The following is a 27,589-nucleotide window of genomic DNA, read 5'->3' as shown; positions in this document are numbered from 1 at the left end:
ATGACAAAACACTGATCCAGAGCACTGCATTCCAAAATGATTCCTTTTTCCCTGTTCAACTAATCATTTGAAGATTTAGCACGAATAGGGAACATAATGTGCTTATTTCCTGTTTTTCCACCTTTTCCATTTTCAGCTACTTAAACTAAGAGAAACAGAATTTGCAATTGATGGCTTTCATGTGATTTTAGTAATTCACTTATGGGAATCTTTATAATACAGACCATAGCCATGTGCTCTAGGGAAAAAACCCTGCAAACAGTTAAATGGGTCAGAGTAAAGAATGATTTTGGGTCAGGTATGCTGCAAAAAGTGCTGGATTTATTATATTACTTAATTTAGAATGTTGGCAAATTGGGGAAAATAAACGGGATTTTTTTTTACCAGGTGTTTAGCTGAACTTATAAAAAATATCTGACAGCCTACTACATGCATAACATGACTCCATGATCCTCAAAAGCTGAGATATAGTAATTCTTAAAGCAAACACACTTTAGGTGGTAAAAAGATAAGATAAACTGCTGGGTAACTACAAATATATGTATAACACAGGAATAAATTAACAGGATTCTGGACCAAATCTCAAAATAATATACCTCCAAAGAATAATTTTTTCTAAAGTTAGATTCTCTGAATTGGAAGAAGCCTTAAAAAAATCTAGTTTGATCCTCAGAAGGCACAGAAAAAGTATTTTATCTAAACTCAAGAGCACTCACTAGCAGACTGATATGACAAACCAGGATTCCTAACTCCTATGTCAGTGCTTCTCAACCTCCTCCCCCAAAATAATGTCATGCTGCCTGTCAGTATTGGAGTCTATCATGTCAAATACCAGGGTAGAACTTGATCTGTACACTGAGCTAAGACAGCCAATGGGAAGAGCATGTGGAAATGGTTGTTAAGAGGGTTAAAGGTGATTGGATTCAAGTTTTGATTTAATAATGAACAAATGAAAAACAGAGTGTTCTCAGTAGAGATTTAAAGCTCCACATGAAACTGATTAGAAAATTAATTGAAGCATGGTGATCTAGATGTAAAAGGTATCCTCTTCAAAGGGCTAGGACTGGGCTGTACAGTTTGGTAGCCATTAGTCATATGTGGTTATTAAGCATTTGAATGTGGCTAGTCCGAACTGAGATGTGCTGAAATGAACTGAATTTTGAAGATTTAAAACAAAAAAAAAATAGAATGTAAAATATCTCAGTAACTTTTTATACTGATTTCATGTTGAAATGACAACATTTTGCATATACTGGGTTAAATAAAATATATTATTAAAATTAACTTCACCTAATTCTTTTTGCTCCTTTTAATGTGGCTATTGAACATTTAAAGTTACACATGTGGCTCACATTCTATTTCTACTGGACAGCACTGATCTAGAGATAGGAAAGGGATGAGCAATAGTATGCAGTCTGAGAGATTCGTACGGCTGGGCTTGACAGCATAGGCAGTGTATTAGCAGGCACTATATACCATCTGCTGGATGGTGTAGACTGAGAAAGGGTTAAGTAGGCGTTCCAATTTGACACATTGCAAAATTAAAAACTACAGAGTTTGGTGGGAAAGGAACAATGTACCGAGCAGTAGTCATATATAATTTTGGAGGCAGCATTTAAAATAACGGGCTGACATTCCATGCAGATTTTAGGAGTTAATGTTGTTTCCTCTGTTAGTGAGAGATGCATTTTAAATTCACCAATTGAAAACAAATGCTCAAATGAAGTTTCAACTATCAATTTCATCATCAGGCTTTTTAGTAAAGTATAATACATTTAAAGAGGGCTATTTTCATAGATTTTTTAAAAAATTGTAAGCTGCTGGAGTTTAGAATTTGTCTTATATTTTTATAATATCTTTTGAAATGGTATTTGATTTGTCTACCAATTTATAAGAATATATATATATACAAATTATTTTTTACCTCTAGCACATATAACACTAACAATTACTGTAAAGCACTTAAAATTTTAGCACCTACTTGAATGAAAAGGGCTTGAATGATCAGAATCAAATACGCTGCAAACATCTGTGGTACTAGAAGCACCAGAAGCAGGAGGAGGTGTTAACGGTGTTCTTGGAGAATTTGGTGCAGATGCTGTACTTTCTGTTTCACTTTCAGGGATCCTACTATAACTAATTTTCCTTGGCTCCTGCTGCAGAGGTGTGGGATGTCTCATGGTACCTGGTCTTGGGTTTGACGGACGAACACCAGGAGATTTTAGGGGGTAGCTATATTTTTTTGGCTGTAGACATATCAAAAGAAACACAGTACTTACAACACCATAATGGAAAAGAAGGTTCTTCTATATATGCCTGGTAAAACTGAACTAGTATCTAGGGAAACCATAAACCACTAATAAAGAAGTTATATAATGATTCAAATCAAAGCGTCCAGGTTAAAGCGTTAACATCCCATTTCCATAAAGCCTTGGCTATCTAAATTATTAAGGAATGAATTTCTTTAAATAACTGACTCTTAGTCCTACAAATATCAGAGTATTTGTTATTTTAATACTTTTGGATAGAAATCTTTCTAATATATGTTGTATGTTTCTCTGGCTTTTTAAATGGACTATGTTAACCTTCATAGAAAAGCCAGGATCACTGTTATGAATTATGATACCTTACTATGTTGTAATACAGTGATACCATCAGAATCATTTGAGCTATTTACAAATGCATTATTACATTTCTTGAGTTTTCATCTGTTCATGTTAGTTTTACGGAATTTTTTCTCAGAGTGATCACTTCTCAGTGATATCAGTGTGCCTCACTGGGCCAGACTATATAGCTATTTCCAATTTGTTGTTTTTAATCCATCTATTAAAAAACTACTTTAGGCCTTTAGAAACTTTCTTGTTAGGTAATTTCATAAGCTTTAGTTCATAGACATTATTTGATTTATCTTGGTTACTTAACAGCCATTTATGTTTACGTCCTAATTTTTGACTCTCTTATGAATAAGAGAGATTATATTCAGAACAGTGAGGTGATGATACTGTACATAAATTTGCCCAGGCAATGACTAGTAATAAGAAACAATTCCCCTCCACCTCCCAGAAGTATCTTTAGCCAAACCTGTTATTTTTATGGCTAATGATTTATGGTTAAAAATTCTCATTAGTCTTTACTTTAAAAAAAAGTCATAAGTACATATATTTATTGTAAGTGAATTAGTATAATCAAATTTCCTGTCCTTAAAATAAATCTTGAATAGTATTTTTCTTTTTGGCTAAAAAAATGTATATTTGCCCAACTTCATCATCATATCAGGATTTATTCACATTAATATTAGTGCTCATTTACTTGGAACCAAGAGGGAATAATCCTGAGCATATTTATTAAGCAGTTATTCACTGTTTTTATCCATTACATGTGCACTTCATCCCTGAATGCCTTTATATAAAACTAGAAATCACCAGATATAGACAATAACTGCAAAAAATATGTAAATGTAAAAGAAATAAAATATATGAATGCTTACAAATCTCGGGAGAGGCTTAGGGTTTCGTGGTTCTATTTCTAGGGATTTGTTGAAAAGATAATCTGTAAATTCTTTTTCCATGCTATTTCCCATTGGATTCAAGTTTTCAAAGAACTTCTAAAATAAATGCAAAGAAATGATTATTAAATACTTTAAATTCAGTTTGAGATTCATGAAAATAATTTAAGAAACATTTAACATAAGAAAATTGGAATTATTTTATTTCCCTTTTTCTCCTCTATGAAATAAATCTGCCTTTTATCAGGTGGTTATAAACTTAATCAGAAGTATGTATCCTCAAGTAATTCAACTTACTTTGATATCTGATTCTACTCGTAAACAGTAAGGCTGATTTTGGTACTGCTGGATCTCGCCTGTTATTTCTGCCACTTTCCTCCTTTTGCTAAAGTTTATAAGCTCTTTTCCATGCCTTTTCAGGACCTCAGGGTTGCCTTCTTCTGTTTTCAAGATATTAGTTAGATAAATTCCTAGAAGATATAATGAAATTATTTTATGGATAAAGAAGGAAAAAGCTAGCTTTTTCTTTCTCAGTAATTACAGGCATATTACACTGTACCATCTCAATCACCATCACCAAAGAATTAAGGTACAGGTTCTCGTTCTCTGAAAAACAAGCTAAGTAAACAACAAGAGGAAGATTTTTATAAGTATCAACTTCTTCTGTGACTTAAGTTTTATAGATACCCAAGAAAAAGAGAGACCAAGTTTACCATCAGGAGGAATAACCAATTTTCCATCTCCCCTCAAATCGTATGTTATTTGCCATAAGTCATGGTTTTGTTAAAGGAACTTTAAAAATAATTATTCACATATTTTTATTACTCACAAATAATAACACATATTTTTGCCAAGTGAAGAAAATGTTAAATTCAGAGGATTATTATCTGCTTATTCAGCTCTTGAGGCCTGCAAGAGGTTGTTAGGATTTGTAATTCAGAGGTAGTACCATTTGGACAGGCTTCCTCATAGACACGTGGAAGGATACGCAAGCCTATCAAACACAGGACTGCACGTAACCTGTGTATATTCTGGTCTTTAGCACTTCTACAATTATGGCAACGTGGTAAGGGAGGTTCCTGTTTGCCCACTACTGTAGGCTGTGCACTGGATGAGGAGGAGAATCAACAGAATAACAGGCACTTCAGTTCTTTACACAACTCTCTGGTGACGGGAGCACGTTTGTTGCTTTCTGTTCTAGCATAAAGGTTCTGGAGTCAGCCCTGCTGCTTTCTACTTTTGTGATCTTGTGCAACTTGCTTAGCCTCTCTGTGCCTTGGTTTTTCTCATCCGTAAAATGAGGATAGCCTTCTACTGTGAGAAATATAGTGGCTGACAAAAAGTAGATCCTTAATTGGCTATGGTTGTGATCACTGATGCTCTTGTTGCTATTCCTGCCCCATTCTCTTATTTCTGCCTTTTCCTCTAATGTACTGACTATAATGCTTTGGAGAAAAAAAGAGTGTGTGAACATCTGAGTTCATTCACTCAGCACACACGTACTGAGTCTCTGCTGTATGCCAAGCACTGTATCAGGTACTGCAGATACAAAGATGAACAAGACACACAGTTCCTGACCTCAAGGAATTCAGAGCTTTGAATGTGGGCTACTGCAGTACCATCTGGTAAGTGCTAATATTCATTAGTACTAATGTATAACATGCTATGAGAGGACAAACAAGGTGTGCCTAACTCTGCTTTGAACTGTTGGCAGTAGAAAAAGCATCACAGGGTTAAAATATGCTTAAAGTTAAGTCTCAAAAAATGAACAGTGAACAGAAGTTCAGTAAGCAGAATAAGATAGAGGGGCATTCTAAGCAAAGCAGCCATGTGTTTGAAGGCAATGGTTTGCGGTGTGCTTGGAAGGCATACTCGGAAACAGCACGTTGTCTGGTATGGTTTGGTGTGTGCGGCAGAGGGAGAGTGGCAGGATGTGCAGACAGGCAGATAGGCAAGGGATGAGTAGTTCTAATCCCTTCTCCATCACTGCAGGTTGTGGACTGGATGAGAAGAATGAACAAAGTAACAGACACGTTAGTTCTAATCATAGATAAGTGGTTCTAAATGATTCTGTAATAGAGGCAAACTTTCAAATACAACAATTTTTGGCTACATTCTTGAAAAGATTAAATGATTCAAAATCAATAGTGAACAATTAGCAATAGTGAAAACATGATAGACATCATTGCCTGTTTGGTTCTAGAAAGTATGCAGTTATTAAGCGTATTAGTCACTTGGCTATTTCTCAGCACCTAGGCTACTCTTGATTATACATATGCAAGACAAATTGACCATGTGTTCTAATAAGCACAGGGTCTTTTATTTTCCACATCTGCTTGTTACTGGCTCTTGTACTTTTCAGTCAGCTATATTCTCCTCTACCCTAAGTTGAAATGATCCACTTAGCTCAATGTTCAGTCTGACAAAGTTCATAACAGTTTATTTAATGGCAGCCAAAAATCAACTTTCCATACTGATCACAAATTGATGGTCCAACTGTGAAGACTCTGTGGGTAGTAGCACCTGTACTGGGTCATGAAGAACCTTTTTGTAAAGAGTTTAACTTTTATCCAGTAGGTAATTAGGAGATTATTAGCATCTTTGCATTCTAGAATGATTACTCTGGTTGTTCTGTAAAGCCAGATGGGTTAAAAGCAGATAAGACTAGAAGCAGGAAGTTAACAGAATAAAAGTAGTCTTGGTGAGATGATGAGGGCTATCTTAGGGTCTACAGGGATAGAGTGGAGTCCATTCCACAAGAACCGATTCACTGGTTTGGGTAGAGCGTGGGTACAGTGGGAAGGAAGACTCAACTTCATGCCTGAGTGGCTGAATGGGTGGTGGTATAATGACTGACAGTGGGAATATGGGGATAATAAGTTATGGGAGGTTGTGTTAAAAAGCATACTTGAATGATGTGAAAATGCTTACAAGTAGCATTTTGGGAGAGTTCAGGATAAAATTTGGAAATTATGACAAACTAATAGTTTTGCCAAAATTAGTTAAAAGGAGAACAGATGATTAAAGAGGGGGTATTCAATCTCTGTTGATTATAAACTACATTAATAAAATATGTTTAAGCATGCATCCTCAATATGTATATAACTTTTGAATAAAAACATAGTACAAATATATACATAGACCTGAAAATTACATGCTGTTTAAAGCTTAATTTTTTTCAAAAGATCATTTACATACCCTGCTATACAGACAGCTGTTCTAAGGAGATGAAAAGCAGAGCATCATGACAAATAATGAAGAGGAGTGAGGTTTCACCTGTTTGCTGGCACCTTTCCCAAGCTTTTTAGGAAAAAGTGGCTGCTCAGGGTTCTAGGTTCTCACAGCACTTTGTTCATACTTCCATTTACAATTTCAGTTTCTACAGTACAGTGTTATATTTACTACACAGGTACTGTAATTTATTTTTCTGCTCTTTCAAGGGAGCTTATTGAGGATAAGACTATGTTTTATTTGTCTCTCTATTCTCAACACCTAGCCCTGGGCCTGGCAAACAGAGGCATTCAATCAATGTTACTGAATAAATGAATGAAAGCAACATTATTTCAGAATAGAAGGAAAGCATTTGCAGAATAGCCCAGAATGCAAGAGACATATTATCAATTCTAAAACAGAAGGAAAGCAAGAGCAGAAATGAAGCAAAGTGACAGACAGAAGGAGGACACAAAATTAGAGTTGTGTGAAAGCAAAGAGCAAAGATAATGCTACAGGCTTAGAGTTTTGTGCAGAGAGGTGAGATCTGGTGAGGGAGGAATCTACACCCTTTTACTTGAGAGGATGTTAGTTTGCCCATATACATATCCATTCTGCCTAGGAGTAGAACATTTCATCTATGGAGAAAAATTAGGATACAGACCAATAGACTGACATATCCTTGGGAGGAGAAGCCTGCCTTTTATTCTGTAAATAGTGCAGTGCCAATAGAAGACCTGAATAAGAATTTTAATAAGATGGCAGAGGAAGTAAAACTGTCAGATCCTACCCCTGACCCTTCTATAGAGGCGGGGTGGGGGAGGGATTCAATATCCAGAATTAAGGATAAGAATATGGAAGGAGTTTCTACAGTTGACCATATAGATGAGATGGAATTAAGTAGTAGCAATACTATCTACCTATTAGGTCTGAACCATGAAACGCTGCCTGGCTAACTCCAGGCACTGATAACCTTTGCCACAGGAATAAAAAAAAATCTCCCTAGAGCAGAACTGATCAGGGACAGTTCAGATAAACTACCTTAAAGGAGCAGAGGCTCCATAATTGGGAAGATAAGCAGAAATGGGTAGAAGGCTGGCAAGGTGGGCTGTCCGTACCAATCAAACCACCTACATGCTTGCATTCACTCACTAAATCATAATGGCTCACCTTAAAACACAATGGAATCCTACTCTAATATCGGTCTGAAACTTTCTTTTTCCACTTAACAACATGTTAATGAAGATCAGTTATGTTAATTAATATACTTTTATTTTTTGAAGAGTGATTTATTTATTTAGGTTTTGTGTCTGTGTGTGGGTGGGTGGTAATTAGATCTATTTATTTCTTTATTTTTGGAGGAGGTACTGGGGATTGAACCCAGGACCTCGTGCATGCTAAGCATGCAGTCTACCACCTAATCTATACCCGCCCCCCACGTTAGTTCATAAAGACCTGAAGGAGAATACTTTTATAGTTTCGTTTGCGTGAATTGATTGGCGACTGCCCACCAATCAGGGTGATGTAATGGATTAGCAGAGGCCAAAAAGTGAGTCCAGTGAACAGATCCTGAAGTTTTTTTTCACCTCTGTGTAACAGGGGTCATAGGATATCACAAGTAGTATGACTATAAGCTCAGTGAGTGTATTGAGTGACCATGTATACTTCACTTTTTTCTAAGCACCCAACATATTTCCTGATCCTTAGTACGTACTCAGGAAATATTTGTCGACAGACTGAATGAAATGAACATCAGACCTCAGGCTCCTTTGTATGAACTGGTACCACAGTCACTACACTTAAAAGTAAATGCATCAACTTTAATGTTTTACCAGCAAAAGAAAATAAATGAATTCAACAGTTTTTATCAAGAATTTAGAAAGGAAAATCATCAGAAAGTAGAATAAATTCATAATGATAAAAAGTAACACATGACATAAAAACCATAAAATCAGAGAGAATAATTATGTTTCAGCTTTTATCTTTTAGAAGAAAAACACAATCAAGGAAAACAAACAAGTAGAGTAAAAGAGAAATGGGAAAATATATTTCAAATAGAAGCAATTTTACAAATAGTATTTTACACGTAGAACTGAATGTTAGAACTCTTAAAATAATGAAATGAGACAATTGTGTGGCAAAAAACTAAAATAGAAAAAAAAATTAAGGAAGAAATGAAAATGTTATTTATAGAATTACATACTACAGAAGATTCAAGGACCAGATGGTTTTTCTGTTGGAATATTTCAAAGTTTAAAGGCCAGATCATTTCATGATTTCCAGAACAGAATAAGATGGAAAGCTATTTAACTCATGTTATGAAGTAAATATAACCATAACAAAAGCTGATAAATAGAGCACAAAAAGAAAAACCACAAATGAATCTCATAAAGATGGACGCAAAAATCCTAAATAAAATAATGAATAGAATTCATCTGTATATTTATAAGATTAATCCACCATGAATAAGTAAGACTTAATGTTACTAAACAGAAGGTTCAGTATTAGTAAACCTATAATTTCAATTTGCTTAATGAGAAAACTCATTTTCCTATCACTAAGATGGCAAACTACTTATAAAAGTAAATGTATACTCCCAGCAAAAACACAGAAGATAACTATGAGAAGAAATTTTCTTAACTAAAAAGCATCTAATCAAGCAAACAGCAAAATTATACTTATCCCTGCTGAAACTGAGATGAAAATAGAGCTTCCTATTCTTACTATTACTGTTCAATCTTTCTTTGGGAAGTTATGACTAATGGTATAAAGCATAACACAGAAATAAGCTCAAAGGAAAATACACTATTAGTATTGCTAGACATGATAGAAAATCTAAGAAAATTAGTAATTCCTGGAATTAAGGGGAATTGACTATTAAAAAATGAATACCATTCACAATAAAAAAATACCTAAGGAAAAAAAAACCTAAGAAAAAGCTAAATGTCATAAATGTTCTTTTCAAATTAATTGATAGATCATTCCAACTGTATTCTGGGGAATTACTACCCACTGCCCCCTAATTATAAAGTTTATTTGGAAAAACAGAGACAAAATTGGTAAAGAAAATACTGACGAAACACTGGCAAACCAGCTTTATCATATGTGAAAGCGCTATAAATCTAAAGCAGGGTCTCTCAGCCTTGGCACCACTACTGGCCTTTCAGACTGGATAGTTCTTTGTAGTGGAGGGCTGTCCTGTGCATTGTAGGATGTCAGCAATATTCTTGTCCTCTACTGACTAGATGCCTTTAGTACCTCCCAGTTAGAACAATGAAAAATATCTCTAGACATTGCTAAATGTTCCCTAGTGGGCAAAAATTGCCCCAGTTGAGAATCACTGATTATAAAGTGCCCATCATCAAAACTGGGGCGCTAGTTTAAGAAGTTAATGGTAAATAGTATTTATTAAAGAAGGAAGTATCATATGTAAATGGTGATGAAGAAGACTCATTCAATAAACCTAGGTCAACAAATAATCTGGTGAGAAATAAATTTGAATATTTCATATGATATCTAAAATAGACTTCAGGTTGATTAAAGAATATAATTTAAAAAGTCAAACCATAAAGCTAAAAGAAATTATGTCTGAATAATAAATTACCAGACTGGAAGGATTTTCTAAGGTTAGAAACAATAGAAATCATAATGAGAAAAATGGACAGATTACAGAATTTAAAAATACTGTATTTCAAAGAATAAAAACTAAGGAGCAGATTGGTAAAATATCTAGCTCAACAAATATCCAGCTAAATATATGAAGATATTCATTATAACATTATTCAGGAAAGCAAAAAAGCTGGACACAATGTATGCGTGCATCCAGTCACAGGGTGATAGTTAAATAAATTGTAGAACAATTTTAAGGAACACCACGCAGCCATTACAAATGTTAATTATGAAGACTAATAAAACATGACAATGTACTGAGGAAATGGTAAGTGAAAAAAATAAACAATAACGTGTACATGTCACACAATTACAACTATATACAATATGAATAGGACAAAGATTAGAAGTAAATATAGCAGGGGAGGGTATAGCTCAGTGGTAGAGCGCGTGCTTAGCATGCACAAGGTCCTAGGTTCAATCCCTAGAACCTCCTCTAAAAACAAAGAAATAAGTAAACCTAATTACCTCCCCTAGCCAAAAAAAAAGTAAATGTTGTGTGTGAAGACCAATGAATAAATCAGGGTGGCTTCAGCTTAAGTTAAAAAAAAAAAAAAAAGTCAATACGAAAGTGGTATAAAGCCTGAACAAAAAAAGTGGGAAAATACGTTAACTGAGAAAGTATCATCAGGACATAACAATGTTATGTGCAGTACAACTTAAAGCTATACAGAAAATCCAGAGAGTTGAGGAAAATGCTAGAAGAAAATATACCACATACTAAAAAGACTAAACACCAGCTGTGTCATTGAGGTGATAATTTTTGAAAGCATTTAAAGGAAGAATCATCAGAGCATATATACAAGCAGAGAAAAGAAACCAGTGTTAAAGAGATACTGAAGATATCAAATATAGGAAATAAATGACGGAATAAGATACAGGAAGGGAAAAGATTCAGATGGTAGATGTTTCAGTCTTTAAAGGAAGAAAAGGCATTTCCTTCCTCTGGTGCAGAAGGGAAAGAAAAAAGGGTAGTAAAATTTTGATATGCAGAAGGTGTGGGCCCAAAGGTACATGCATCATGATTTTTAACCATGTGAAACTGTTTATAAGAAGCATGATTATAAATATGGGTAAATATGGTCATGCCCTTTCTGTAGAGTGTTTGGTTTATTAAAATTGAATTAAAAAGATTTCTATGAATATTAAAACAGAAGTTAGTATTGTATAATATCAAATTGCTGCCCAATATAGAAATAAAAAAAAATATATATATATTGTGCTTGATCTTAAACAGTCCTAATAGAGAAAAATTCTAAGGGGATTCAGGTGCTAAATATATGCTAAATTAGTACTTTCTGCTGGTATATTAGACATGTATCTATTCAGTCATTTAATGAAATAACTATCTTGTTTTATCCAGAGACAAAGTAAATAATTTAAGAAGAAATGCTCACCAAAGAAAGGCACACATGGTGGATTAATAGACCTGAGTTTTGCCAAATATTTCTTATAGTGATCTTCACTTAGTTCATGAGCTTCTTCTAAAATTTTCTTTTGGCGACTTGGTATTTGCTACAATAAAAAAAATAGTATTTAGGGAGTGTAAGTTTACAAAAGGAATCACAAGTTTTGCCAAAAACCGCTAGGCTAAGAGTAAAGCCCAAACACAAGAGTATCAGTTTGATTCTAAGAATGATAATACTGCTTCAAAGACTCTACTACAGATTAAAAAGGGGTGTGTGTGTGCCCGTGTGAGAGCAATCTAGTTCATCTCGCTATTCCTCAATTATGTGAGCATTTAATTGTACATTATATTACAAATTACATACTGAAATCTGTTTCTTCTAACTTAAGCTAGGACCTGTGAACGCATTTTAATGAGACTGCCTAATTAAAAAAGAGCAACCAATTCAATACAGAATTTAGATAATCCCATCATTTCAACTGTTACTGAAAAGACAGATGAGGCACTTAAAAATTAAAGATCATAACTGACTCTTAGGACAGGGAATGGAAGTTTATTTTAAAAACACCTATGCAAACCTACCTCAAATGTGTGGTCTAGCCTGTAAACAGGTGATGAGTTCATAGCACTGACAACCTCAAGGACACCATTGAAGTTGTTCAGCTCTTGAAAGACTTGCAGAATCTCAATTATTCGACTTACCACTGCTACTCTTTCTTCTAAGTTTTCAGTTTCTACAATACATCTGAGAATCAAAGACAAAAACTGAATTTAAAAATTTGTTTTCCCACTCAAGATATGTTTTAAAGAATTTAATGTCGAAAAAAAAAGTGGAGGGTGGCTACACGGTAAAACCGTAGAGAAAATGTATTTAGAATGACAGGTAAATAGTAGGTGACTGGAGGGTGAGGCAGTGCCTTCACAGTTAGGCATGCTGCTCTTTACTGTTTTCCAGACAGATACCGTCAAGTGTCAGTCACTTCCTATTGTATTTGGTGCATTCTCTCTCAGCATTAGAATTAACTGATCAGTCTATCATCTTGTTGAATATATGCTGGTCTTTAGGATGTGGGTGTATTCTAGGGGAATTTATTCTCAAATTCAGAATTCTCTTCCTCCTATTCTTTATCTAGTTGCAAGGTTTTAGTGATTAACGCTCAATTTCTTTCTTTGATATACAGAAATAATCAGCTACATTTCTAGGAAAAGCTCCTTAGATACGCACTATAATGTAAAAAGTAAAAGTATTTTACCATGATTAAGAATAAATTTTTAAAAATTACTTAGAAAAAAGTCAATGGAAACAAAAACTCTTTACATTTAAATACCAAGAATTCTTGGAAAGTATAAATATCCCAGTAAATAGCTAAAAGGAAGCTATGCTCAAAAGAAGAAAATTCCTCAGTGGGAATTTATTCTCTATTTGTAACATTCAAAAGAAATTTTTATTTACTAATCATTTATCAGTAAAGGGGAAAAAAACATTTTAAACTTGGTTTTCAATAATGTGTAATATTAAACAACTTATAATCTGAGGAAAATAGGATACATAAATGGAAAAAATAAATATCAATCAATATTAAATATTAACAAAAATGTGAAGTTGAAGATTACATTATTCTCTGGTGCGGCTGATCTAACACTAAGAAAAAAACACTCAAGACTATCAAAGTAACCTCGCCTTATTATCAAATTAAACATAGTATGTTTACATGTTTAAGGCACTAGTTAGATCTCTACAAATATTTCATACTCTAGCTAAATAGTTAGCTGGACATTTTAAAAGGTATGATACAAGTATATGTTTATATCTTTTATTTAACTATTTCAGTTGATATTACTAGGTATACAAACTTAGATCACCTGTGGGGCTTTTGTAAAAATAGGTAGGTCCAGGGTGATTTATCTAGAGGTGACTTCAATTCTAATGCATAGCTATGACTAAGAACCACTGCAGCAAATGAACAAGAACCTCTTAGATTAAAAAGGCAGAAACTGGAACCCTGGTACAATGTTGATAATGTAAATGTAAAATGTAAAATGTAGCTGCTATGGAAAACAGTATGGAGGTTCTGCAAAAAAATTAAAAACAGAACTATCACATGATCCAGCAATTCCACTTTTAGGTATTTATCTAAAAGTACTGAAATCAGGATTTCAAACAGATATTAGCACTCCCATGTTCACTGCATTAAACACAATAGCCAAATACAGAAACAACCTAAATGTCTACCTATGAACGAAGGGATAAAGAAAACGAGAAATCTATGTACAATGGAATATTATTTAGCCTTAAAAAAGAAGGAAATCCTACAATATGTGAATAACATGGATAAACACTGAGGACATTTATGCTAAGTGAAATAAGCCAGTCATAGAAGGACAAATACTACATGATTCTACATATATGAAGTGTCTAAAATAGTCAAACTCGTAAAAGCAAAGAACAGAATAGAATGATAGTTGCCAGGGGCTGCGGGAGAGGGGAATGAGTTGCTAATGAGCATGTATAAAATTTCAGTTATGTAAGATGAATAAATTCTAGACATCTGCTGTACAACATTATGCCTATAGTTAATAACACTATATTTATTTGTACATTGAAAAAAATCTTACAATTAAAAAAACAGAAAGAAAAAGGAAAAAGCAGGAAATGACCTTCTCAGTAATTTATTGAAAATAGGACAGAAATGAAAATTGTATGTCTTATGAGTTATGTTTCCTCTTTACAAAGTTTTAATCATTATAATGGAAAAAGGTTTCTTCATACTGAAGTGTAGTTATTTGACTTGCTAAAGAAGAAATCAGGAAGTAACATTTGGAGGGAAAATTCCCAAGTTTTACTTTTTAGAAGTTAAGAAGTAATAACATAAATAGAAGGAAGTCCTAACTTTCAGACGAGTTATTTCTCTTTAAGAACAGCCTTCTGGTCTTTATCCACACTCTAGCTCACGCTCTAGTCATTCCCTTATGTCATTGGTCCCTTATTCTGATAATGCTAATATGATCTGTGGAAACTTCATATCACCCTTATAAAATATTGGTCTAGAAATCATATTGTATTTACTTAGAAAAAAATATGGCCAATACATAAAACTCCAATCTCTGGTTCAAACTATAAAACTGGACTGAGATTCTGGACTTCTGACATGACCGTGTAAGGAGTTCTGTTTACTCCTCAGTGAAACTGGTAAAAATTATACATATAATTATATATGAAGTTCCAGCAATCTCTGGTAATGGCCCTAAGAGCAAATGGCAAGTAAAGAAACATCTATTCAGGAAAATCTACAACAAGTCAGTAAGAGAGGTAAGAGTCTGTGGTATATGAACCAAGACTGCCCCCCTCTTCCTCTCAGAGACCCTTGTGTGCGGGTAGGGGTGGGTAGTGGGGCTCTCTATCCCCCTGGCTCCCAGCTGAAGGCTTTCTTCCCTGGAGGAGCAGGATTTCCGCATTTCTCATCCTGCCCCCAGATGCCAGCTGCTGAAGCTAAGCCCCAAGTATAGAGTATAGATTCTGCCTAACTCCCACATGGAACAGAGGCTCTACCCTGAGTGGTATACTAACAGCAGTGGGAAGACATCCCTTCTCGATTCCCAAGACAGTGGCTCCACGCCAGGAGAAGCAAGCCAAGAGGACCTCAGGCTACTGTGGGAGGATGTGCACACACACCAAATCTCTCACCACCCTACCAACCACGAGCACTCAGTTCCTAGAAGAGGACTGTCACTCAGAGAGTAGCCTGTCACTATCTCCAGCTCCAGAGTCCAGGCTCAAACAGCTCCTAGTCTGTCATTTGCAACAAAGTGCGGAGAAGTTTTAATCTAAGGAACACCTCAAGAACAGTGAAGGTGATGGTGAAGGGCAATTCAGAAGATTCGTGGATCTAATGAAGATACAGCCTGGACAGAGCGCCAACTAGCTTGCAGGAGAAAATCAGAGAATAAGACAGCTGGAAGGACCCCTCCTGGGGTTAGAACACATAACGGAGACCTCAGAAAACATTCCTTCAAGAGTCACAACTTGATTGGATTAGTTTGCAGAGCAATTTATGCCACAAGGTAATTGTTGAAAATAACGGAGCCATCAGCTGGCAATTAATGGAACTTAACAACTGAGCTTGGTCAAGGACGGGAAAGAAAGCCCTACCTTCATCACTGCCTTTTTAGGGTGACTGTGGGCATACCCAAATCTCTACCTCCCAGAAGAAGAACATTTCAGTTTAACATCTCAGTGTCAGGGGTGTGGGAGGAACAGGCTTCACTAAAATAATCCAGCTAATTACTAAACAAATGAACAAGCAGTAACAGGAACAAGCCTTGCGGGTAGGAAAAGCAGTACTTCAAATTGCTACAGTTTATTTTCTAAAATGTGAAGCTTCACTGGGAAAAAAAGCAGGGAACAAGTAACTGCCTGTAAGACAGATCAGATGTCAAATTTAACAACAAAAAGATTTCAGAGTAGCTATTATGAATATGCTCACAGAACCAAAGGAAAGGATGATGTAAAAAGTAAAGGGAGGTATGATGACAATGTGCATCAATAGAGAGTATCATAAAAGACACAGGAATTAGAAAAGAAACCAAATGGAAACTGGATTTGAAAGGTACAATAATTAAAAAATTTACTAGAGGGACCTAACAGTCAATTTGAATTCGCAGAAGTAATAGTTAAACTTGAAGACAGAGGTATTGTTTAAAAAATGAAGGCAAAATATAGACTTTCCCAGATAAACAACAACTGAGAGTTTGTTGCTAGCGACCCACCATACAAGAAATATTAACCCAAGTTCTTCAGGCTGAAAGCAAGTGACCCCAGATGGTAATATGAATCCACATAAAGAGCAGCAGAAAAGGTAATTATGTGATTAAATGGCTATTTTTTCCCTTACTGCATCTCTTTAATTGATCTAAAAACCAACTGTATAAAGTAATATGAAATGAAATGTATTGTCAGGCCTGTAACACAGAAATGTTATTTATGTGAGGCATATTGCTAATAACTACACAAAGAGTGGGTGAAAGCAAAGCAGTAATGGGCCCAGAAAATGAGGGTAAATGGTAAAACAATAATTATAACAATGCATTGTTAGATCTACATAACATAAGACAATACCCTAAAGAAGGAGGAACGGGAATAGGGCTATAGAGGAGTAACCTTTCTATATATCATTGGAATTAAGCTGGTATAGATCTGAAGCTAATTCTGGTTAAGATGTATGTGGTAAACCTAAAAGCAATCACTAAAAAAAAAACCTTTAAAATGCTTCATTAGAAAATTATTCACTGAGTGTAAAAGAAAGGAGAAATAGAGGGACAAAAAAAAGACATGATGCAGAAATAGCACTGCACTGAAATTTCTAACATAGCTGACTGCTATGAAGTGTAAGAAGGTCAGTAATACTTACTTCTCAAACCACAGAGTGAGATTAGTGGTATGCCGGATCATTTTCAGAAGATTAGGAGAATTAATTTCTTTGTCTTCTTTTGTCCACACACTTCCGACTAATTCTGATGGCTGTACAGCTCTAAAGTCATCAAGACATAATTCTACTTAATACTTTTCCCTCTAGTATGACTGTTTTGTTAAGTAAATAAGATAAATTAAAACTAAATTCCCATATAAACTTTTCTCTTACACCAAAAAAAAAAGGTTTATGAAAACAAGGTATGAAAAAAATTGTATTTTTGCATCTTTTTCTATAGACTTAAAATTTTTTTGAATGTATATACCCTTGGGTTTTTTTTTTTTTCCTTTATAGTAGCATTTTGCTTTGAACAAGGTTGGGATTTCTTCATAGTATCTTTCCCAGCACTTATAAATATTATCTAACAAATTAGGGTGACAAAGTAGTTTGGGATCATCCTTTTAAATGATAGCTGTTATAACAGTCAGTCCAATGAGGGTATAGTAATCACTGCAACTTGTAATTTTTTTTCTTTCTAAAGGAGGGGAAAAATCCTATCTCAAAAAGGTCCTGGGAAAGAGTAAAACAGATTCTAACACTGATTTGGGGGATAGTGATGATCTTTGGTGGGAGGAGATCTATCAACTTAGTTCCTTTTTTCATTTAGTTATTAGAAAAATAGCTTGAGATTCTAAGTAGTCCCTGTTTAAAACTAGAAACAGACATTTTTTGAGATAGTGGTTATATCAATGTAGAAAAACTAAAAAAGGCTATAAGTGGTCATGACTTAAACTCACAAGGATATTGGCAGTAGCTAACTCGCTGAGCTCTTCATCTGCACTGGGCAACGTGCTAAGCATTGGAAATATATGGACTATTTTAAACCTCACAACAGTTCCAGGAGTAGGTACTATCATTAGCCCCATTTTACTCTTGAGGAAACTAAGCAGCAGAGGGACAGAAGTTACACAAGGTTAAAACTGCTCAAGGATACCAAGTATGCAATTGGTAAAGCCAGGATCTGAACTTATTAGTTCTACCAACTAGGGGTGACTACAAAGAGAAGCTGTAAATCCGGACGATGCAAAGGGGATCAGGGAGTGAAAGAAGAGGAGCCTTCTATACATCAGGCCTTATTACAAGACACTCATTTATGTCTTATAACAATCCTATATGGCAGAAATCAGCATTTCATTTGAAGAAATTAACTCCTTTGAAATGATTTTTTCACCTTGAATATCAAATTACATACCGATATAGATCTGATTCAAGTAAAGTGAGTTGTCGAGCAATTTCTATTGGATGTAAGGTGAGCAGGTCAAAAGTCTCTATATGCCCAGGTCTGCTTATATGCCACTCAACTGTGGGAGGTGAACTCTGAAATGTAATATTATGACCTGGTCCATTGTCTCTTGCAATTTTTTTCCTTTGGATTATTTTAGTGATGGATTCAACCCATTTTTTCATTGCTTTACCTGAAATAACATTACATTACAAATAATATTTATTTGTATTTTAATTTTTTTAAAATAGTTTAAAATCAGACAAGTGATATCTGAATATATCTTTGCTATAAAAAGTTCAAAATGATCAAAATTAAAAGATAGAAGTTCCCCTTTACCATCTCTCTGTTTCCTATCACAATCTCATTTTTCTTCATGTGGGTAACCACTATTGATACTTTGGTATATATTCTTCCATATCTTTTCTAAATAAAATTAGAAAGTAATTTATTTGTAGAAAAATTTCACATCTACTACTCTGAACTTCAGTTCAAAATACTGTTTCATAATTCTTCCCCCCAGAAGATATATCCTCCACAAATGAGATTTATAAGGAGAAATCATACATCATCAACTAACATACATAAACACATTAATAACATACACTAATCTAACACTAACATACACTAATCTAACTAACATTGCATTTTATAAACCAAACAGTGCCAGAGAACTGATTCCTTCATTTTGTGTGAGTTTTTGATGTGGCCTTGTTTTGTACTATGCATGAAAGTACTATTATTTAACCCTTTATTTTCTGATTCTCATTTAGAAAGTTCAGTGGAAACAGGAACAAATTTGTGTAGACCATACTTTGACCTATTCTATACAATCACAGAATCTTTAAAACCAGAAGGGAAACTCTGGAGATCATCAGGCCTAGTCTCTTATGTTACTGATGAGGAAACTCAAGTCTAAAAAATCAAAATGATTTTGCCCAAAGTCATTTATCTGGTGAGCGGCACTGTTTGCGACACAAGTCATTTCTCAGCTCTCAGTTCAGTATGCTCTGCTGCCTCTCTGATATGTTATGCATAATAACCAGGAAGTTGATAGACTAAATGAAAATTCATTAGATCAACAGGGTGACTACTGAACAACTTTTAACTTTTTCAGTTGGTTATGCTGGCACTATTATAAGTATCGTTTAACCACACTGAGGAGTAGTAACATCAATCGATAATCACCATATTGGTACTTTTATTACATATAAAGATTAGGCACTTAAAAGAAACATACCTCTTACTGTTCCAATAAATTCCTCCATTCGCTGCAAAAGATCTGCATCTCTTTCAAAATCATAGAAGTGGTGCTCTACCCAGTGCCGACATACGTTTAATACTCTATGGCAATACAGAAGAATAATTAAATTACATGGGAACTCGGACATAAACGTTTATCACAACGAATGTTATAAATGAAAACAGAGTAACTTTTACCAAATTAAATACAGTTGACTCTTGAATAACGGGGTGTGAACTGCATGGGTATATTTATAATTAGATTTTTTTTTTCCATTAAATTTGTACCATACTACACCATACGCAGGTGGTTGAATCTGGGGACACAGAACCACACATTTGGCATGTAGACTTTCTACTGTGCCAAGCATCTGTGCCCCTAACCTCCACATTGTTCAAGGGTCAACTTTAATTTTATACATGGCTTACCACTTTCAAAAGTCTATGTTAGTTAAGACTTATACAGTAATTTCTGATAATTCCTCTTTACTTCACTCGTTTTACTTGTTACTTCCTCGTTTGGGAAAGATCCTATTTACTTCAACTCTGACACAAAAGTTCAAAAAAGGCTTATTTACCTCAGTTATTTATTTAATGCTTACCGCAGTTGTACAGGTTGTATATATTCTTTTCTAAACCTTTTTAGTTCTGCACTCAAGGGCTGATCTCCATTTTCTATAGCTATGCGATCAGCTTCTGTTGGCTCAGGCTCTGGAATTTCAAACCTAACATAAAACAGAACAAAGTAGTGAAAAAACCAATTATATCAAATTATACAAATAAAAAACCTTTTTATTAGTCAGCACAATCAAGAGACACCATAAAAAAAATTACTGAGGATATACACATCATTGAAAACGTGAGGTTTCTATAATGTAAAGGTTAATGATCTTATTTTAATTTTTTAAAAAGAAATTAATACTTGCCAATACAGATAAAGCTAACTAGAAACATAATAAAGAATACATGCAAAGTCTAAAAATAGATGTGATTATAAAGTTAAGGAAATGATGTTCAGTTCTGGCTTCTGTAATTACTCTAAATCAGCCAACAGAAAACTGTTTAAAGATAATTTTTGAGAAGCTGGCTGCTCTTTGGTTGGATGAAACACTTTTCTTGATTATAGTAGTTGTTCACTCCATTTTTCTCAATATGTAATATATTTGAAAAATTCTGTTTAGAACATTTAAATCATTAAAATTCGAATTTCCAGAGCCTAAATTCAACATTTTTATATAGCTCTTTAGTTTGACTGATTCTGTAAATTTGAAACTTCACACACTGAGTTTTCAGGTAAAAAGGATGCTTATTTTCGTATTTAAATAATCACAGTTAACATATTATAAAATAAATGGTCATCTAGGAGATATTTTTTCTTAAAATATTCATTACAATTTAAAGCTCATTCAATATATTTCCAAGAAACAGATAAAATCTTAACCCAATCTCATTTTAAAAAAAGAACAAAGAATTTTAAATTGACTGACCTTTCTATTATAAGACTCAGTAGTTCTTGAGGTTTACAAAACGATCTATATGTTGTAAGAAATGTCCGAACAAAATTGGGATCTGTGAAAAAGGAAAAGTATCTTATTAAAATATTTTATTCAGAATGATTAAAACTATTATTTACATTTTCAAAGAGATTAAATATTTAAAAACTTAATTTTAAAAGTCCCAAAATATTCTGATCACATAGAATGCTGTGGACTTTGTAATGAACTGCTAGTTTTAACTACTTCCTAAATTAGTGGCAAAACCACTGATAGCAAATTTCAAGTCAACTTATTTCTTGACCTCTGCATTCTGACCAGCTGATCTTAAACTCATTATTGGTCACAGAAGTATAAAGAAATTGGATCTTATGATGTTGTAGATTAAGTTAAATGCAGTTTCAAAACTGTTTTATTTGTAGGGGGTTTAATTAAAACTGCTATAAGATGCTTATAAATACCTGTAAGTTATTAAAACTATTAAATGTGTGAGAATATGTTGATTTGGTTCTATTCACAACTTTTAATTACTTATATTTCTAGTAGACACAGTGAAAGTTCAATCATAAGAGTAGGCATCTTCAACCCCTTCCATGAAAGGACCTACTTTTCATTCACATCTCCATGAAGTAAAGCAGGAAGCTGACTGAGTGTGGTCACTTCTCCAGGCCTGCCTATTCCAGTCTCTCCTTGGCAGTATTCTCCCAAGTTGTGGAGAAAGGCTGCTGTCATCAGCACAAGAGACCTGGGCCGTCATCTGCATAAACGGGGGAGGGGGGGGAGACATCTTCCCATAATGGAAAAAAACCCACTCACTTCTACAACTCAAATTTCATCAAGGTCTGCATTTAGTTGTAAGTCTTTAAAAAGGAGGGGAGAGTTCATTAACTTTTTTTTTATTGGGAGTGTCAGTTTCCTATTTTACATCACTATGGGCTGGTAAGCTCTAATTTAATGATAAATTCATTGAGGGTAGCAACTATCTTTATTTTTGTTAGGCTACATACTATGGATTCTTCATAAGAAACATAGTGTCTTTTATTAGCATAGGATTTAGCAAGAATCAGAATTCATTTGTTTGGAAATTTCTATTTAGTCTGATTCTCTTTGATTAACGCCTAAATTTAGCCTTAAAGTAAAATAATTATATTAACTTCCCCCACCCCCAAAATCAAATTCATGGATTTATCATAAAATATAAATCTATTTCCAGCCTATTGGTGTATGTGGTCATCAAGATAATGAGTTGATTTAAGTATCAGACAACCTTGAATTTAAGATTATAATACATTTTTGAGTTAAAGAAAAATTTACATAATAAAAAATATATTGGTTTTTAATACCCCTCCTCTCTCTTAATTTTATACCTTCTGAGGCTAGAGTGGGTTACTGATAAAAGTAATTTAAATAGATACAATCCTTTAGTAATTTCCTTTCTGTTGGTATTTTATTGTTTGTCTTCAGTTACAGAGTTCCTCAAACGTTAAAGACTAATGTCTCATCCAGAAGAAAAGATTTTAAAACAGAAGGCTGTACAAGATTTTAAAACAGAGATTTATATCGGTTTCATCACAATCCTCCCTTTCAAGAATCTTCTTCCTGTTCTGCAAATCTATTTGTTAAGGTGAGGCTACTTCAAACATCATGTGTTTAGGAAGCAAAAGTAGTGGCCACTGTAGAGACACTGAGCTGTCACTGTTGGAGAAGCCAGACCCTTAGTATAGACCCTTAGTACTTAGTCCAAATATCCCTGAGTTGTGTTTCAAATTAAGGATGATCTCTTCCTTTTTAAAAGAAAAGTTCAGCCTAAAAGTCTAAACTCAATATCTAGATTCACTTCTCAAATGCCACCTAAGTCAGGCTAAAAACTTGTGGGATATCAAAGATAATTTAAGTTGAAAAACAATAAAAGCAAGTTTAAGTGAATTAACGAATGCTTTAAGAAAACTGGCTATTTTTAAAAGGCAAAATATTCTAAAACAGTCTCTTCATTTTATACCAAAACTTCTGGCCATTTCAGTACTTTAGTAACTGATGACAATGCTGGGAAAGTCATGATGTGCCTCAGTGCCATCAGTCAAAAGGGGATCACATCAACACCTGGTGACTGTTATGTAATGATTTCAAAGAGCATTCACAAAATCCACTCCATATGATTTCTGTGAAGTGAGCAGGACCGCTCTTGTTTTTTCCCTTTCTACATATGAGAGAAGTAACTAAGTTACCTAAAGTCACACAGCAGAGCAACAGAGATGAAACCAGAATCTAGATCATGTGATCCCTGATTTATTGCTTTTTTCTACCATATCATATAACCTCCCTGGATTAAAGGATCTGTTAAGGTTCCCATAGCTATAAGACCTAATTATAAAGAATGAATCCATGAGTTATCGAATCACGACATAAATTTACATAAATGATTTAATCCAGAATGTAGCTAATCTTGGTTAAAGGCACTAAAGTCATTGAAAAATTAGCAGTCTAATTGTGATTCTGTAATTCTTGTTAAGCCTTCTTCCAGATTTTAGGAAGTAGCAGCTGTACCTTCCTGTACACTGTATTCAGAAGAGGAGTTTCTGAAGCTGGCGGTGAAATAAACACTCCCACAATCATCACTGTTGTATTAACTTCTAAAGTAACTCAAGTTTAAGTTGTTTTTAGCTTGATTAGAAAGAAAAAACAGCAGAAGCTAAAAATAAACCAAGGAAATTTGGCTTAAGTTTAAACTCTTTCAAAAAATATCTTAAAGGCTGCATGTATTCCCAGGTTTGTATTAAATTAGGTTCTATTTTTAGTCTAAAGCAGCAGAAAATTACTAATGAATGCAAAACTTACACTGAGAGGACATATCTGAATTTGAAATTTTACACAAAAAGGGTACATATTCTAGAAGCTATTTTTAATTCTATTGATTTCCCCTTTTCAGGGAGAGTAACATATATCATGTCATGCTAACCATTGGGGAGCTTTATCTTTTTGATGATACAAAGGACTAAAATAATTTGATATTTTAAATACCCACCAATAAGGACAGGTTATATAATTTCGTAGAAAAACAACACCTACTTAATGTTTATCAGACAATGAGGAAAGCTAAGTTTTACACTGCCTCTGTTGGTTGCAGGGTAGCAGTTACCTACCTATATTATAAGATGATGCTTTAGAGAAAGGGAAGGCAAATGCATTAAAAACACAAAAGCCAGGATGACTTGGTCAGATATTTGTGGAGAAAATGAAAATCGACTATGTAGATATTCCCCTTGTTCTGTTTATTGTGGATGTAATTCCACAAACCTCTTTCTCAAATATAACCCCTAATAGACTTCAATATGAGCAATGGCAAAAATGTTCTCTGTAGTTTTTCTTCTTCATTTTAGGTAACACTCTTTTCTACCTGACTCTCAAAGCCCTGCACTAAGATTTCCACCATGTTTACTAGCTGCTCTGCTTTCCTCTGTCTATGCAACCTCTTTATGTGTACAAATACCTGCCAACTCTACCATCAAGTCCCTGGTCTAGGGCCAGGTTATTTCAAATATGAGGTGTAGTCACTATTTTCTGCTGGCCTTCTACCTGCCTGCCTTCCTCACTCTAAAACTATTCTCTGGTAATTTTTTTTTGCACAATTCTCCAAAATCTTAGGAACTCAGGATATATTTATGTTAATGTTTAGAATATATCATACTAGATTTGAGGTGATAAATTCCATTCTTTTTTCTTATGTACCTATTTTGATTGACACGAACTTTTTTGGCAAGGTCAATTATATTTATGAAATATTTATTACATAGCAAGTTATTTATGTAAAGAATATCCCTCCCCCATCACCACAGTGAAATGCTGTTAATCAGGATGTCTGTTCATGTGATAATTCCCCCTTTAATATAGCCATTTAAAAAGCCACAAGAAACAATAAGCTCCTCAACAAGGATTTATAAACAATCACTCTTGAATTCCTTAGAAAAGGAAACAGACGCTATGCTGACGCACAAACACTTTTTTAAAAAATCAAGAGTTTAAAAATAGAAGAGCACTGCCCTACTGATCAAAAATTGTTCAAAAGATTTTTTTTTAAAGTTAAAACACTCAAACTTAGCTTGTATAGGACACAAACTCCACAGAAATCTAATGACGCTTTTGTGGATTTTCTATATGAGAGCATAAAATAGCAGTAAGTACTTTAAAGAAAAATATCAACTGACTAATGTTTTTTCAATAACATTTTCTTTAAAAGAGAAGCTCACCATGCATGGGAAACACCTTTCGCACACTTCAGTATGAAAAGCTTTTTCCATACAATGTCAGTTCTGAATTAGTACCCCTACCTCAAAGTCACCTCATTTCTCTAAAGGAGACTATCAAAACCAGATATACCATCTCCAAACATTTCTTCACTCATGTTGCTTTTAAGTCTCAATTAATTTCTACCACATTATTTCCTGTATCTCTGTAACAGAAGTGAAATTCCTACTCTCCTCTTCTTTATGCATATTGTTTTGTGCTTTCTTACTGTAGGTAAAAAAGTCTCTAAAAATGATTTTAAAAATTCACCTTGTGTGAGTCAGTGTAACATGATGGAAAACACAGTACTACGGGTCAAGAAACCTTGTTCTGCAATTACCAGATGATAGGATTTCTGGTAAATCACATAACCTTCAGGGGCTTGGGTTTTGGTCAATAAAGTCAGGGACTGATCATCAGAGATCTACAGCTCTGTTTCAAAAAGTACTGTTAAATTACTTGAGGTATCAAGTTGGCTGAAGCCATAGTGAAGTCTGAATTAAGTAAGGTTAAGCCAGTTTTCTGGCTTTTTAAGACAATGTCTGACCAACCTATAATCTAAAACATGTTTGTAAGTAGTGCTTATTAGTTACTGAATTTTCTCATGTATTAGAGCCAATGCTTTTATTATAATTCTATTCAATGTAATAAAAATATGCAAGCTAAATTTTAGCTTTTGTTTCAGTGTAAGCCACAACTTGCACTACATGTTCTTGGATAAAAATACCTACCAACCAACTGAACCAAAATTAAAAAGAACAAACAGTTCTTAAAACAAATGGTTACCTGATCTATTATCATTACTATGATAATGACTGTATTATGATAACAATGATTATTATCATTATCAAGAGTCCATTTGAGCTGGAAAAGACCTTAAAAGTTAACCGCTTTCATGTTTTACAAGTTTATACATGGTCTATTAAAAACATTTTATATTGTCAGTAATACATTCACTCATAGACTTTACAGAAGAGCCCAAATTAGCTAACAGTAATTATTTGTGTGTACTGTAAACCTCAACTCATGAAAGCTGCTTATGGGTTTCAGTTATACTAATAATATTCTTATGACATAAGTTAACATATTCAATTAAGCTTCAAAAGAAGACAGAAAACAAAAATGTCAAAAAACTTAGCTACAATACTTCTAAAGCCAACACTGGCTTTTTCTTCTTTAAGAAATTAATGTAAGGGATTTTTTTAAACTTTCACATTTTAAACAAGTAAAAAATCTTGTCAATTTAAATTTGAATACACTTAACTTTGCAAAGTTCTATAAATCTAGAAATTTAAGTGTTTTATATTAACTAGAAATAAAATCACTTAAAATATTATTCTATTCAAAAGCTAAAAATTAATATCAAAGAGAACAATTATCAAAAGTACTAATAAAACACCATAGCAAAGGTACTGTGTCTACAGACTTGACTAGCGTTGTGTATATTAAGGAGAGAAGATTGCCAAGTCTAAAGAAAAACTATCAGCTATGCTTGTTCAGGTTTTGTTTATTTTAAAGTGTCTGCATTCAAAAAAAGAAACAAAATGAAGCATAGTTCCCCAGAAAAGAAATAACTAGTTCTTCAACTGCTTATTAATAATCATAAGTTCTCTGAAATAAAGCAAGCAGTTTAATGAAAATTCTATCATTAACAATAGAGTTTTAAAGAAACAATTATGTTAAAAATTTTGAAATTTGAAAATGCTTTCCAAATCAAATCCCACTGACTTGTCATAGTAAACACTAGCAAGACTTCTTTAGCACTTGCCACTTGTATTGCTCCACAGGAAAAAAAATTAGTAGTACTTGTCTCACAAAGATAAAAATCTGAGAATTAATTTTATTTTAAACAGTTAAGAACTCAAAACAAAGATATTTAAAATAAAATGATTAACAGTTTAGAATGCTTATGCTAAAAAATTCTATGCATCTTCTAAGACACAAAAATCAGAATAATATGGCAAGAAGAACTTGAACTTTCATAACCTTAAAAATCCCTTAAGAAGTTAGCAATGAAATAACTACTTTGCAGCCACAAATTTCAGGTAATTTAATAAAACACTTCTCCAGTTGTATTCTAGATAAAGAAGT

General features: G+C 33.9%; 1 protein-coding gene across 4 annotated transcripts in view; it reads right to left on the bottom strand.

Annotated features, from left to right (window-relative positions):
- SOS1 (SOS Ras/Rac guanine nucleotide exchange factor 1) overlaps nucleotides 1–27,589 on the bottom strand; it is a 137,480-nt gene that overhangs the window by 11,303 nt on the left and 98,588 nt on the right. For all 4 annotated transcript variants that reach the window (XM_006211479.4, XM_006211480.4, XM_072937877.1 and 1 more), the window contains 10 exons: nucleotides 21,212–21,293; nucleotides 20,327–20,449; nucleotides 19,723–19,826; nucleotides 18,453–18,675; nucleotides 17,201–17,320; nucleotides 12,375–12,537; nucleotides 11,782–11,899; nucleotides 3,803–3,975; nucleotides 3,488–3,604; nucleotides 1,982–2,246 (listed from right to left, as the gene is read on the bottom strand). In XM_006211479.4, the coding sequence (XP_006211541.1) occupies nucleotides 1,982–2,246; nucleotides 3,488–3,604; nucleotides 3,803–3,975; nucleotides 11,782–11,899; nucleotides 12,375–12,537; nucleotides 17,201–17,320; nucleotides 18,453–18,675; nucleotides 19,723–19,826; nucleotides 20,327–20,449; nucleotides 21,212–21,293 (1,488 nt within the window). The remainder of the gene's footprint in view (nucleotides 1–1,981; nucleotides 2,247–3,487; nucleotides 3,605–3,802; nucleotides 3,976–11,781; nucleotides 11,900–12,374; nucleotides 12,538–17,200; nucleotides 17,321–18,452; nucleotides 18,676–19,722; nucleotides 19,827–20,326; nucleotides 20,450–21,211; nucleotides 21,294–27,589) is intronic.

This window comes from Vicugna pacos, chromosome 15, assembly GCF_048564905.1.
Source record: "Vicugna pacos chromosome 15, VicPac4, whole genome shotgun sequence".
NCBI lineage: Eukaryota > Metazoa > Chordata > Mammalia > Artiodactyla > Camelidae > Vicugna > Vicugna pacos.
This window is presented reverse-complemented; position numbering and strand designations above follow the sequence as displayed.